Genomic DNA, 13,403 nt, shown 5'->3' with positions numbered 1-13,403 from the left:
TTTTTCAAGGAATCGCCATACTGTTTTACATTCCCACCAACGCTTGTTACTTCATGTCTTTGTGCTCATTGCTGTTCTGACCGGTGTGCGGCGACCTCTTACTGTACTTTGGTTTACAATTCTTAGTGATTGGTGATGTTGGGCACTGCTTCCTGCGCTTGTTGCCCACATGTATGTCTTTGGAAAAATGCCTCTTCAGATCCTCCTCCCATTTTTTAGTCGGGTGGCTTGTTTTTTTAATTGTCGAGCTGTAGGAGCGTCTATGTATTTTGGATTTTAACCCCTTATTGGACATAGGATTTGCAAATATCTTCTCCTAGTAGGTTGCCTTTTTTGTTTTGATGGTGATTTCCTTGACTGTGCAGAAGCTTTTTAATTTGATATGGTCCCATTGGTTTATTTTTGCTTTTGTTTCCCTTGCCTTTTGAGTCAGGTTCAAACACACTGCTAAAACCAATGACTCACAGGCTTTCTACCTATGTTTTCTTCTAAGGGTTTTATGGTTTCATGTCTCACACGCCAGTCTTTCATCCGTTTTGAGTTAGTTTTGTGTATGGTAAGATAGGAGGCTAGTTCCTCTCTCTTGCATGCCTGGTTCCCCCACGTCATTTATTGAAGTCACTGCTCTCACCATTGTATGTTCTTGGCCCCTTTCTTGTAAATTAATGGTCCGTACACATGTGGGTGTGTTACTAGGCGCTCAGTTCTGTTCCTTTAATCAGTGTGTCTCTTTTTACGCCAGCAGCATACTGTTTTGATGACTGTAGCTTTGTGGTGTAGCCTGAAATCAGAGAGCCTGATGTCTTGTCCTTCTTTCTTTGACTGCTTTGGCTCTTTGGGGTCTTCCGGATACCATAGATTTTAGAGTTGTTTGTTCTAGTTCTGTGGAAAATGCCACTGGATGTTGGGTAGAGATTGCATTGAATCTGTAGGTTGCATTCGGTACTATGGATGTTTTAGCAATACTAATTCTTGTAATGCGTGAGCACAGGATATCTTTTAATTTATTTGTGTCTAAACATTCGTAATTTTCAGTTTACAGGTCTTTCATCTTCTTGGTTCAGTTAATTCGTAGGTATTTTATTCTTTTCGATGCAGTTATAAATGGTGTTGGTTTCTTTGTTTTTATTTAAAGATGTATTTATTTATTGGAGCGCGTGCGTGCAATGCACAGATGGGGGGGCAGAGGGAGAGAATCTCAAGCAGACTGTGCTGAGTGTGGAGCCTGACATGGGGCTTGATCTCATGACCCGTGAGAGCGTGAGCTGAGCCAAAACCAAGAGTTGGCCACCCGGAGCCCCTGGGATTGCTTCCTCAATGTAAATTCTGGTAGTTTGTTACTAACGTGTAGAGATGCCACAGATCTCTGTATGTTGATTTTGTATCCTTTGACTCCTCCTGAATTTGTGTATTCTAATAGTTTTCCAATGAGTGTTTAGGGTTTTCTGTATATAATATCATGTCATCTACAAATAGTGGTTTCTTTTCCGTTTTTTTCCGTTACTGCTCTAGCGAGGCCTTCCAGTAGTAGGTTGAATAAAGCTGGTGAGGCTGGATGTCTTTGTCTTGTTCTTGATCTTAGGAGAAAAGCTCTTGCTTTTTTCCCATTGAGTGTGATGTTGGTTGTGGGTTTGTCATATGTGACCTTGAATATGTTGAAATATGGTCTCTCTATGGCTGCTCTGTTGTGTTATCATAAATGGATGTTGAATTTTGTCAAACCTTCTTTTTGTGTCTGTTGAGATGATCATGTGATTTTTATCCTTCATTTTTTCTACATAGTGCACCACCCTGCCTGCCTCGTGGATGTTGAACCATCCTGGCATTCCTGCGATAAATCCCACCTGATCATGGTGTAGGAACCTTTCAATGTATCGTTGAATTCAGTTTGCTTATATTTTGATGAAGATTTTTGGATCGCTGTTCATCCAGGATATTGGCTTGTAATTTTCTTTTTTTTTTTGTGGCGTCCTTGTCTGGTTTTGGTATCAGACAAGTAAACACACCTCCACCTGCTGTCTTCATCTAGCAGTCGTGGACATTTTGATATTTTTGCCTTTCTTTTTTTTTTTTTTTCATTTTATTTATTTTTTCAGTGTAACAGTATTCATTCTTTTTGCACAACACCCAGTGCTCCATGCAAAACGTGCCCTCCCCATTACCCACCACCTGTTCCCCCAACCTCCCACCCCTGACCCTTCAAAACCCTCAGGTTGCCCCAACCTCCCACCCCTGACCCTTCAAAACCCTCAGGTTGTTTTTCAGAGTACATAGTCTCTTATGGTTCGCCTCCCCTCCCCAATGTCCATAGCCCGCTCCCCCTCTCCCAATCCCACCTCCCCCCAGCAACCCCCAGTTTGTTTTGTGAGATTAAGAGTCATTTATGGTTTGTCTCCCTCCCAATCCCATCTTGTTTCATTTATTCTTCGCCTATCCCCCTACCCCCCCATGTTGCTTCTCCATGTCCTCATATCAGGGAGATCATATGATAGTTGTCTTTCTCCGATTGACTTATTTCACTAAGCATGATACGCTCTAGTTCCATCCACGTCGTCGCAAATGGCATGATTTCATTTCTTTTTTTTTTTTTTTTTTTATGATTTCATTTCTTTTGATGGCTGCATAGTATTCCATTGTGTATATATACCACATCTTCTTTATCCATTCATCTGTTGATGGACATCTAGGTTCTTTCCATAGTCTGGCTATTGTAGACATTGCTGCTATAAACATTCGGGTACACGTGCCCCTTCGGATCACTATGTTTGTATCTTTAGGGTAAATATCCAGTAGTGCAATTGCTGGGTCATAGGGTAGTTCTATTTTCAACATTTTGAGGAACCTCCATGCTGTTTTCCAGAGTGGTTGCACCAGCTTGCATTCCCACCAACAGTGGAGGAGGGTTCCCCTTTCTCCACATCCTCGCCAGCATCTGTCATTTCCTGACTTGTTAATTTTAGCCATTCTGACTGGTGTGAGGTGATATCTCATTGTGGTTTTGATTTGTATTTCCCTGATGCCGAGTGACGTGGAGCACTTTTTCATGTGTCTGTTGGCCATCTGGATGTCTTCTTTGCAGAAATGTCTGTTCATGTCCTCTGCCCATTTCTTGATTGGATTGTTTGTTCTTTGGGTGTTGAGTTTGCTAAGTTCCTTATAGATTTTGGATACTAGCCCTTTATCTGATAAGTCGTTTGCAAATATCTTCTCCCATTCTGTCAGTTGTCTTTTGGTTTTGTTAACTGTTTCCTTTGCTGTGCAAAAGCTTTTGATCTTGATGAAATCCCAATAGTTCATTTTTGCCCTTGCTTCCCTTGCCTTTGCCGTTGTTCCTAGGAAGATGTTGCTACGGCTGAGGTCGAAGAGGTTGCTGCCTGCATTCTCCTCAAGGATTTGGATGGATTCCTTTCTCACATTGAGGTCCTTCATCCATTTGGAGTCTATTTTCGTGTGTGGTGTAAGGAAGTGGTCCAATTTCATTTTTCTGCATGTGGCTGTCCAATTTTCCCAGCACCATTTATTGAAGAGGCTGTCTTTTTTCCATTGGACATTCTTTCCTGCTTTGTCGAAGATTAGTTGACCATAGAGTTGAGGGTCGATTTCTGGGCTCTCTATTCTGTTCCACTGATCTATGTGTCTGTTTTTGTGCCAGTACCATGCTGTCTTGATGATGACAGCTTTGTAATAGAGCTTGAAGTCCGGAATTGTGATGCCACCAACTTTGGCTTTGTTCTTCAATATTCCTTTGGCTATTCGAGGTCTTTTCTGGTTCCATATAAATTTTAGGATTATTTGTTCCATTTCTTTGAAAAAAATGGATGGTATTTTGATAGGGATTGCATTAAATGTGTAGATTGCTTTAGGTAGCATAGACATTTTCACAATATTTATTCTTCCAATCCAGGAGCATGGAACATTTTTCCATTTTTTTGTGTCTTCCTCAATTTCTTTCATGAGTACTTTATAATTTTCTGTGTATAGATTCTTAGTCTCTTTGGTTAGGTTTATTCCTAGGTATCTTATAGTTTTGGGTACAATTGTAAATGGGATTGACTCCTTAATTTCTCTTTCTTCAGTCTTGTTGTTGGTGTACAGAAATGCAACTGATTTCTGTGCATTGATTTTATATCCTGACACTTTACTGAATTCCTGTACAAGTTCTAGCAGTTTTGGAGTGGAGTCTTTTGGGTTTTCCACATATAGTATCATATCATCTGCGAAGAGTGATAGTTTGACTTCTTCTTTACCAATTTGGATGCCTTTAATTTCTTTTTGTTGTCTGATTGCTGAGGCTAGGACTTCTAGTACTATGTTGAATAGCAGTGGTGATAATGGACATCCCTGCCGTGTTCCTGACCTTAATGGAAAAGCTTTCAGTTTTTCTCCATTGAGAATGATATTTGCGGTGGGTTTTTCATAGATGGCTTTGATAATATTGAGGTATGTGCCCTCTATCCCCACACTTTGAAGAGTTTTGATCAGGAAGGGATGCTGTGCCTTTCTTTTTTTTTAAACCACCTCCAAAATATTTCATCAACATTTTCAAAAACTGAGACCGTTCTCCTGTCTTGTCAACCTAACAAAGCAGTAGTTCTCCAATATTAGTTAATATTTAGCCTGTGTTAAAGTTTAGTTTTTGTGAAGAGTTTGGGAGCTAGAGCGTGTTTGAGCACGTGTGCTGTGGAGAGTTGTAGCTGGTCGAAGTCAATAGTTGTATTAAGTGACCTTTTGTAGTGGACCTGTGAGGGCCCACTGAGCGCACAGGGACAGGGGTCCCTAGTGATTTCTCATTTAGTTTCCTAAACTTGTATTATTTTGTCCTTTTGAATTTATTTAACCAAATTACCGTCGCTCTCAGTGAGTAAGGTAATCTTTGGGTCCTACACTGACCTTTCATTTACTTATTCGGTGGTTAATAATAATGTATAACGTCTTCAACGTTTACTGTGTGTTAAACATTGTACCTAGAATGTGTTAATTTACACCTCACAGAATTACTCTGCTGTAGTTATCATAACTGTCATTTACATTTAAAACGTGCAATGGGCTGGGGACCAGAGAGGTGAAGTTAGGGGTCACATAGCTGATCAGAGCAAGTGGCAGAACTGGGGTTTGATCTTGGGGAGTCTGACCTGGAAGCTTATGGGCCAGACCACCTCTCACAGCACTGTGATGCCCTAAATGTGCTCGGCTCTGTGCTAGGGAGGCCCTGACCACGTCACAGAGCTCCTAGGGGTCAGGTGAGATGTCAGGTGAGACCTCCTGTGCGTCTGCCTGGGCACGGAGCAGAGCTTACGGTCCTAGAGGGGGCCCGGGAGACTCACATGGGGCAGCGAGGGGGCTCAGGCCCTTGTACGCGCCCCCAGGGAGTTTGGGCCTCATCTGCAGGGCATGGAGGCTGTGAAGGGTGAAAGTCTCAGGCTGGCCCAGGTCTCTGTCTGGGATGCCCACTTCGGCTCGGGATAGAGGGTGCGTGGATTCAGGAGTGTATTGAGCCTGGGGTGGGGGGCTGAGGAGGAGGGGAGAGCCGAGGGTGAGACCAGTGGGATTTGTGGCTGGGTCCCCGCCCGGGGGAATCGCGCTGACCAAGGGTTCTGCCACATCCCTGCGTTCCCGACAGAGCCTCAAGCTCCCTGGAACACGGAGCCCGTTCTTGTCAATGAAGGTCACCACGTGCCTCCTTGTGCTTCTGGAAGCATCCACCTGCCCTGCTGGTCCACTGCCAGGACATTGTTTTCTGTGTGTGGACATGTTTCCCGTTCTGACTTCCGGGTTTCTCGAGCCTAAGCCTGCTTCTTTTCTTTGAGTTGTTAGGATCCAGTAAGCGGCCTGGTGCCCCATACGCTCTCAGGAACTGGGATGAAACCCGTATTCAGTGGGACTCTGTTGGCCTGTGGGGCTGACTGTGTGGTGCTCTCCCCGGCAGAGATGCAGGGGTGCACGCGGGTTCTTCTAGATCCCTTGACTGTGCTGTCCCTTCTGGCTGTCTGGCTGTCCGGCTGTCTGGCAGTCTGGCTCTCCATCCTGGGTGTTAGGTGTCCAGGTCTTGCCCCTATGGGACTCACTCAGGGCAGGAGACTTGACCCCCCCCCCCCCCCGGTCCTCGTGGGGAGCTGCAGCATCAGGGCACGCGTCCGGAAGTGACTGTCCTGCTTTGTGTGCGGTCACAGATGCGTCCCCAGGAGCCTCACTCAGAGAAGGGACTTAGGAGTTGGAGCATTGACCCACAGCGTGAATTTGTCGCAGATCCGGTGTGGCATGCAGGCACAGAGAGCGTCTGGGAGGTGTGGCAGCAACCCGCACCTCTGTGTTTACAGCTCGTGGGTCATTTATTTCTGTGTTCCCACGATTGCTTTTTAAAGTTCAGCTTCCTATTATGTTTTCACAGCTTTTATATTACTCTTAAACCCTTCCCCATATCCCCTATAATGCATTTTGTACATTAGGAATACACGATTTTATTTTCTTAAAAACATTTTACCTTCACTTTTTTATCGATATGATCAAATTACCTTTTACAAAATCTCAAAAAATGTAGAAGGCGTTTTTAAAGAGTAGCTTCAAACTGGTCTCTCTAGAGAAACACGCACGCACAGTGAGCGTTCCATTGGAGATCTATTTTAAAACCCTCATCAGCAAGCCATTTTTGTGCATAAACAATTAAATTATAATCTTGTCTGGCAAGTTCCCAGTTACAGCCTTGGACAAAGTTTGTGGTACAGTGGCAACCAAACGGCTTCACTATGGACAAACGGCGTGCAGATGGGGCCGTGGGGTACAGATGTCCGTGGGGGTGGCGTGTTGTGCTGGGTCACAAACATGTGTTTGCTGCCCCCCACGCGCTGCCCCCCTCCCCCGTATTCCTGCTGCTGGACCCCGACGCACTCTGGTCGGCACGAAGAGCTGACATTGATTCACGCATTTTACAGCCCCAGTTATCTGTAGGTTGACGTGTCACTGTAGGAAAAGTTGGAACCGCGAATCCCACGTGGTGTGTGCTTGTCTGTCTGGGAGAGTCAGAGGCGGCTCAGGACGAAAAGTGCATCTGCCCGGAGCAGAACAGCCTGTCGCTTGTCGTGCGGTGGTGTCCGCGCGTGACCCGCTCCCCACTGGGGACCGAGAGGAGCGTGGAGAGACCGGCGGAGACCCTCCGGGTTCAGGGACGTGGGTGGGTGGTGGTTTTTCAAGGCGATCGCCAAGCCAGGGGTGCTGGGAGGCCGACGGCGGCTGCACCAGCCTCGAGCTGGGGCGGCTGCGTGGGGTGCATTTTTACATTGAGAGCTGCGATGACTGCATTCTTGTTCTTTTTTGGAAGAGAAGCAATGACCCTGTCTTAAAGAGCAGTTTTTGCCTGCAGCTAAGAAGATCACAGAGATCTGTTATGGGACCGCGGAAGAAGGAGGGCCAGGGGCTGGGACTAGCTCTCGGACCGCGGCTGTAGAGGTTCGCAGGAAACCCCGTTAGCGGACCCTGGGTGCCCAGAAGGGGCCGCTTCGTGGAACTTTCTCGAGTGCAGACAGTTTTGTTGACCTTAGGATTTCCTTATGATAGCGACCGTCAGGGCTTAAATAGTTGGGACTGTTAAGGCACTTTCCCCGTTTCTGTGTTGATGTGTTTTCTCCTTGGCTGTGCGGCTGCCCAGGACCTGGAGCAGGGCTGAGTTTTGAACGGTGGGGCTGGGCCGCGAAGTGGAAGACAAAAGAGAAAGCGGAGCCTGTTCTGACGGCAGGCAGCACCCGTCAGCGTCCTTGCTGGGGAACTGCCCGGGCATGGCGGGGCCCTGCCGGCTTGGGTGAAGGCTTTCCGCTGGTTTTGGAGGGAGCCGAGGCGGAGAACTGTATGGTCTGGTTTCTGGGTTCTTGAGGGAAGGCGCCCAGGCCTGCGCCCGGGCCGGGGAGTGCGGGAACCGGGTCCCCAGGAGTCCGGGCTGTGAGGAGGAGCGCGGGCTGCTCAGCCAGCGGGGACAGCAGCCGTGCTCGGTGTGCAGAGGCCGGAGCAGCCCCTGGAGAGAAAGGGGAGGACGGTCCCCTCCCCGTGGACCAGCAGCCTCGCTGCCGGATGCTCTGGGCGCCCGGTACCCGCCGAGCCCCTTCCTCCCGCCCGCACTGGCGGCCACCGCGGCGCACACGCCTGCTCCGCTCGGGCCGGTCGCCGGGGCCCGCGGGCCGCAGGGAGGGCGCCGGCTGGTGTAACATGTGAGGCCTGGACCGGGCAGCGGTGAGCGGTGTGCGATGGCCGCACGGGTCTGGGGGCCGCTTCCCCGACCCTGGGCTCCTGGGGGATGAGGAGAGGAGCCTGGGCTGGGAGGGTCGTCCCCCGAGAGCTGCCTGGCTGGCTGACGGGGGACCAGGGCTCCTAATGGGGCATCACCCCGGGCTCGTGCTGGGGCGCAGACCCCTGACCTCCCACACCCCGCCCAGGGCGCCCGGGGGTGCTGAGCACGCGGTAGTGGAGCACGAGGGGTACAGCGGCCACGGAGCGGGCACGGGGGTCTGAACGAGTCTCCCCTGGAAGGTCCGCCTTCGCTTGCCGGTGACTGTGAGCTGCCGCCTGCCGCCCCCTACCTGGTCGAGCACCGGCGCTCCGGGAGCCCTTGTCTGTGTGGCGGCTTCGAGGCTGTCTGATCCGCTCGGGCTGCAGAGCTGCCGACTCGGGTGGGCTTCGCCGACCGCTGGGAGGGCCAGTGGACGCTCCGGTTACTCTGGAGCCTCCAATTTCCTGTCGTTTTTTTCTTCATAAAATTATTTATGATTCTTTGAACTCTGAGATCTTTATGCCCAGATTAGATCCTTGAGCGAAATAGGAATAGGAGGCTTGGTTCCGACCCCCGGACAGTATTTCCCATTCAGCGTCTGGCGGGGATGACGTAACCCCAGGGCGGAGGGGATGCTGCAGATCGCTTGCCGCAGGACCCGTGAGTAGCAACTCGTACAGCCTTGCAGGGGTGGGGCCACGACCAAAACAGCTTGAAATTTGAATTAGCTGCAGTCATCAGGAGGTGTTCTGGGTAACCTTATTTGTCCAGTTTTATAGGGAGTTGTTATTTATGCACTTTACTGGAGTCGTTGGTTTTGGGGGGCTCTCTCGGCAGGAGATCCCCTGCGCGCCTGTTAGCTCTAGAGGAAGGAGTACCTGCGTGCAGCTCTGCTTTCGGCCTCTTTCCAGACTCGGCTGCTCTGATCGTGTTGGTTTCTTCCGGTGCCCGGGAACCCCACGACCACGCGGCTTTATGAAAAGGTGTTCCAAAGTTTATAATTTTAAATAAGATTTCTACTAAACAAGATTTCTTCTGTGGCTCTGCGGGGAGGAGGCGTTTGGAGAAAGCGGGCGTGTTGTCTGTCCAGAGGGTGCCTGTCACAGATGGCTTCCGCCCCTGTGCCTCCGAACGCCGTCTGCAGGGCAGGTTCTCGTGCATTCTTCACTCCCTGTCCTGTTGTCAGCGCTCTCCTCTGTGTGTCCTCTGGTGGAGGCATGTCAGGCTGCACAACCCAGAGCAGACAAGGAGTTGCCGCCCAGGGTCTTTTGGGAGAGGACCTTTCATTTGTGAGCAAAAACCGTGTATTAGTGCGCCGCTTCAGCACCAGAAACCTGCAGCTTCCTCACGTTTTGTAAATTTTGTACTGCAGGTTCTTAATGTGCGTGAGGTTGTGAGTTTGTGAAAACACGGCTTCCTTTATATATGCCAGGGCTACTTTTAAAGAAAAGCTGCCTATCTGGGTGCCTCTTGGTGCAAGTCTGAAGTCCTCCCTCCCCTCGCGCCCCAGGAAGACCCTCAGAATCCTGTCTCAGTTACTAACGCTCAGAGGTAAGAAGGCTCAGTAGACCGTGTCCTTGGGGAGCCGCATTGCCTCCCTTTCTGACCCACCGGAATGCTGTTCTGGAAGACGCCCTCTCTCCCATCCTTTCTCATCAGCTCACTGTTCCGCTTATTCTGCTTATCCCAAGTCAGATAGAAATTCCTTTTTTACGCCGATAATTGCTTTTCGGTGTGTATCGTCTTGGGCCTGTTTGACGGCTTCCAGGCATTGCGGTTGGCTTTCCCGACGCGTGGCTGATGGCCTGCCTATGCCAGGCTTGGCGCTGGGCGCCTCCCTTGTCTGGTCGTCTTTGCCTGTGCACAGGGTGCCGGAAGCAGCCAGCCACCTGGAGGAGTGGCTCCGACAGGGCCCGCCCCTCATTCTCTGGAAGGTGGGATGGGCATGAACGTGACCGTGACGGTGTGTTGTGACCCCTGCTGTGGCCAGGGAGAGGCGTAACCAGCGTCCCTGGGAAGGCACCGTGGGTGTGTGACCTGTGCAGAAGGGCTGGGGGTGACTGCATGACACCCGGGGTCTAGAGGCTGTTCTGCACTGGGACCCTACAGCCAGAGCCTCGGTGCCTTTGGGGGTTGGGGTGGGGTGGTGTTGCGGGAGCAAAAGGGTGGGGTGGGGATGGGCGGTGGCGGAGGGTTGGGGCTTTTCTTTTTTTTTATACTATTTTTAAAGATTTTATTTATTTATTTGACAGAGAGAGATCACAAGCAGGCAGAGAGTCAAGCAGAGAGAGAGAGAGAGGGAAGCAGGCTCCCCGCTGAGCAGAGAGCCCGATGCGGGACTCGATCCCAGGACCCCGAGATCATGACCTGAGCCGAAGGCAGCGGCTTAACCCACTGAGCCAGGTGCCCCGGCTTGGGGCTTTTCTCAGAGGTGGTGGTTCTGTGGCCCTGGGCACCGGCAGGCGGTGTCGGCGGGGTCCCCGTGCTGGGCATCTGGTCCCGAGCAGCGGGTTCCAGCCACAGACCTTGCGCGAGCTCGGGGTACATCTGCGCTCTGTCCCGAAGCCTTGTTTCCCCAGCAGCTGCACACCGCAGTACGTTTGCCAACTGCATTTGGGGCTCGCGTGTCCTGGGCACGGGTCTCTGCGTCCCTTGGGCATGGGCTGTGTCCCTTCCCTGTGCTGCTCATTCGCACCCGCCCTCCGTGGTCTGTGCTGCTCACCCTGCTAGCACCTGGTCAGCTCAGGGTCTCCCAACAGATGTGGTACTTCCTGAGAAAAACAGCTCTAGCCTACGATGATCACATAAGGTGATTTATTTTAATGATTAGCACACGGTTATCAATAATTGTTTAATGGTGGCTCTTTCAGAGGAACGCAGCTGCTGGTACGCGCACTTGGATCTGTGTTGGTGTCTCCGTTGACTGGGACCGGCTGGCTCTCTCTCAGGAGCGGGCCCGTCACTCTCCGTGGATGTTGCCGGGTCCCCGTTGGCGTGGGCAGCCTCGTTCCTAAGCTCTCTCGTGTCTTTTCTGTTCCAGGTGCTCTCCGCTGCCTGCCACGGCTTCCGGGTAGGACATGCGGGTCGTCCTGGCAGGTCCGTCTCTGCAGCTGGGAAGCGGAAAGCTCCTCTGAAAATGGAGGGATAAGACGACGTGTGGCCTGCGACAGAGCGCCGCGCCTGCCCTGGCTGGGGAGCCCTGCTGGCGGACATGGATCGCACCCGTGAGGCCGAGGTGGGGCTGAGAAGGGGCCCGAGCCCCGCTGGGGCCAGCGGGAGCCCCGAGGCGGACGGAGACAAGGCCCTGAGCCACAGCTGCTGCATCTGCGGCAAGAGCTTCCCCTTCCAGAGCTCCCTGTCCCAGCACATGCGCAAGCACACCGGGGAGAAGCCCTACAAGTGCCCCTACTGTGACCACAGGGCTTCCCAGAAGGGCAACCTCAAGATCCACATCCGCAGCCACCGCACGGGCACCCTCATCCAGGGCCACGAGCCCGAGGCAGGGGAGCTGCGCGTGTCTGAGGGCCTGGACGGCTGCACCAGCCCCACCAAGAGCACCTCCGCCTGCAACAAGATCGTCAACGGGGCCGCCCCGGCGGATGACAGCAAGATCCTGCTGCGCAGCAGCAAGAAGGAGGCCGAGGGGGCCGCCTGCGCCCCGGACGAGGGCAGGGCGGCCGCCCAGTGCTCCTTCTGCAAGTGCAGCTTCGAGCGCAAGAAGGACCTGGAGCGACACGTGCTCCAAGCCCACAAGCCTTTCCAGTGCCGGCTGTGCAGCTTCGCGACGCTGCGGGAGGAGTCGCTGCTGAGCCACATCGAGAAGGACCACATCACCGCGCAGGTGCCCCGCGGGGCCGAGGCCTACGTGGAGAACGGCAAGCCCGAGCTGACCCCCGGGGAGTTCCCCTGCGAGGTGTGCGGCCAGGCCTTCAGCCAGACCTGGTTCCTGAAGGCTCACATGAAGAAGCACAGGGGCTCCTTCGACCACGGCTGCCACATCTGTGGCCGGAGGTTCAAGGAGCCGTGGTTCCTCAAGAACCACATGAAGGCGCACGGGCCCAAGACCGGGAGCAAGAACAAGCCCAGGAGCGAGCTGGACCCCATCGCCACCATCAACAACGTGGTGCAGGAGGAGACGATCGTGGCTGGCCTGTCCCTCTACGAAGTCTGCACCAAGTGCGGGAACCTGTTTACAAACCTGGACAGCTTGAACGCGCACAACGCCATCCACCGCAGGGTGGAAGCTGGCCGCTCGCGGGCCTCAGCCGGGGAGGGCGCGGTGCAGGGTGGCGCCCCGGACTCCCAGCAGCTCTTTCTTCAGTGCCTCAACCTGCGGCCTGCGGTGGCCAGCGCGCCCGCCCGCGGGCAGGCGGGGCGGCGCGTGGCCGAGCTGGACCCGGTCAACAGCTACCAGGCTTGGCAGCTGGCCACGCGGGGCAAGGTGGCCGAGCCGGCCGAGTACCTCAAGTACGGGGCGTGGGACGAGGCGCTGGCCGTGGACGTGGCCTTCGACAAGGAGCGGCGCGAGTACATCCTGGTGAGCCAGGAGAAGCGCAAGCGTGAGCCAGAGCCGGGCGCGCAGGGGCCCCCGCGCAAGCGGGCAGGGGCGCCCGGGGACCCCCTGCCCGGGCCCCTGGACCCCAGGCCGGCCGCCCGCCCCAGCCGCCGCGCCACCACCCCCGCGGGCCACGGCAAGTCGTCCGAGTGCTTCGAGTGCGGCAAGATCTTCCGCACGTACCACCAGATGGTCCTGCACTCGCGGGTGCACCGCCGCGCGCGCCGAGACCGCCACGGCCCCGCGGAGCGCGCGCCCCGTGCGCGCTGTGGCTCGCTCAGCGAGGGCGACTCGGCCTCGCAGCCCAGCAGCCCGGGCTCGGCCTGCGGGGCCGCTGCTGACTCCCCGGGCTCCGGCCTGGCCGACGAGGCTGCGGACGAGAGCGGAGAGGACGGGGCGGCGGACCCTGCGGCAGGTGAGCGCGTGCGCCTGGGCGGCGGGGCTCGGAGAGTGAAGGCCCGGGGGAGCTCCGTACCTGGGTGACTGGTGCCCAGGTAGCCCCAGCTAGGGAGCCCCGCACGGACGCGGTCCATGTCTGGATGTCCCAGAGCCTGGGGATCCCAGCCCCGGGAGTCCCACATCCAGGGAACACGT

The 13,403-nt window shown here is 53.5% G+C and overlaps 1 protein-coding gene across 9 annotated transcripts in view; it reads left to right on the top strand.

Moving 5' to 3' along the window:
* Positions 1-13,403, top strand: part of ZNF516 (zinc finger protein 516) — a 114,511-nt gene that overhangs the window by 38,624 nt on the left and 62,484 nt on the right. For all 9 annotated transcript variants that reach the window (XR_006820988.1, XM_046024247.1, XM_046024254.1 and 6 more), the window contains one exon: positions 11,295-13,224. Coding sequence is in view for 8 of the 9 variants with exons in the window: in XM_046024247.1 (XP_045880203.1) it covers positions 11,466-13,224 (1,759 nt within the window). In the remaining variant the exon portion in view is untranslated. The remainder of the gene's footprint in view (positions 1-11,294; positions 13,225-13,403) is intronic.

The sequence above is a fragment of the Meles meles genome, chromosome 12 (assembly GCF_922984935.1).
Source record: "Meles meles chromosome 12, mMelMel3.1 paternal haplotype, whole genome shotgun sequence".
NCBI classification, from domain to species: domain Eukaryota; kingdom Metazoa; phylum Chordata; class Mammalia; order Carnivora; family Mustelidae; genus Meles; species Meles meles.
The sequence above is the reverse complement of the archived record's forward strand: the minus strand, read 5'-3'. Positions and strand labels throughout refer to the sequence as shown.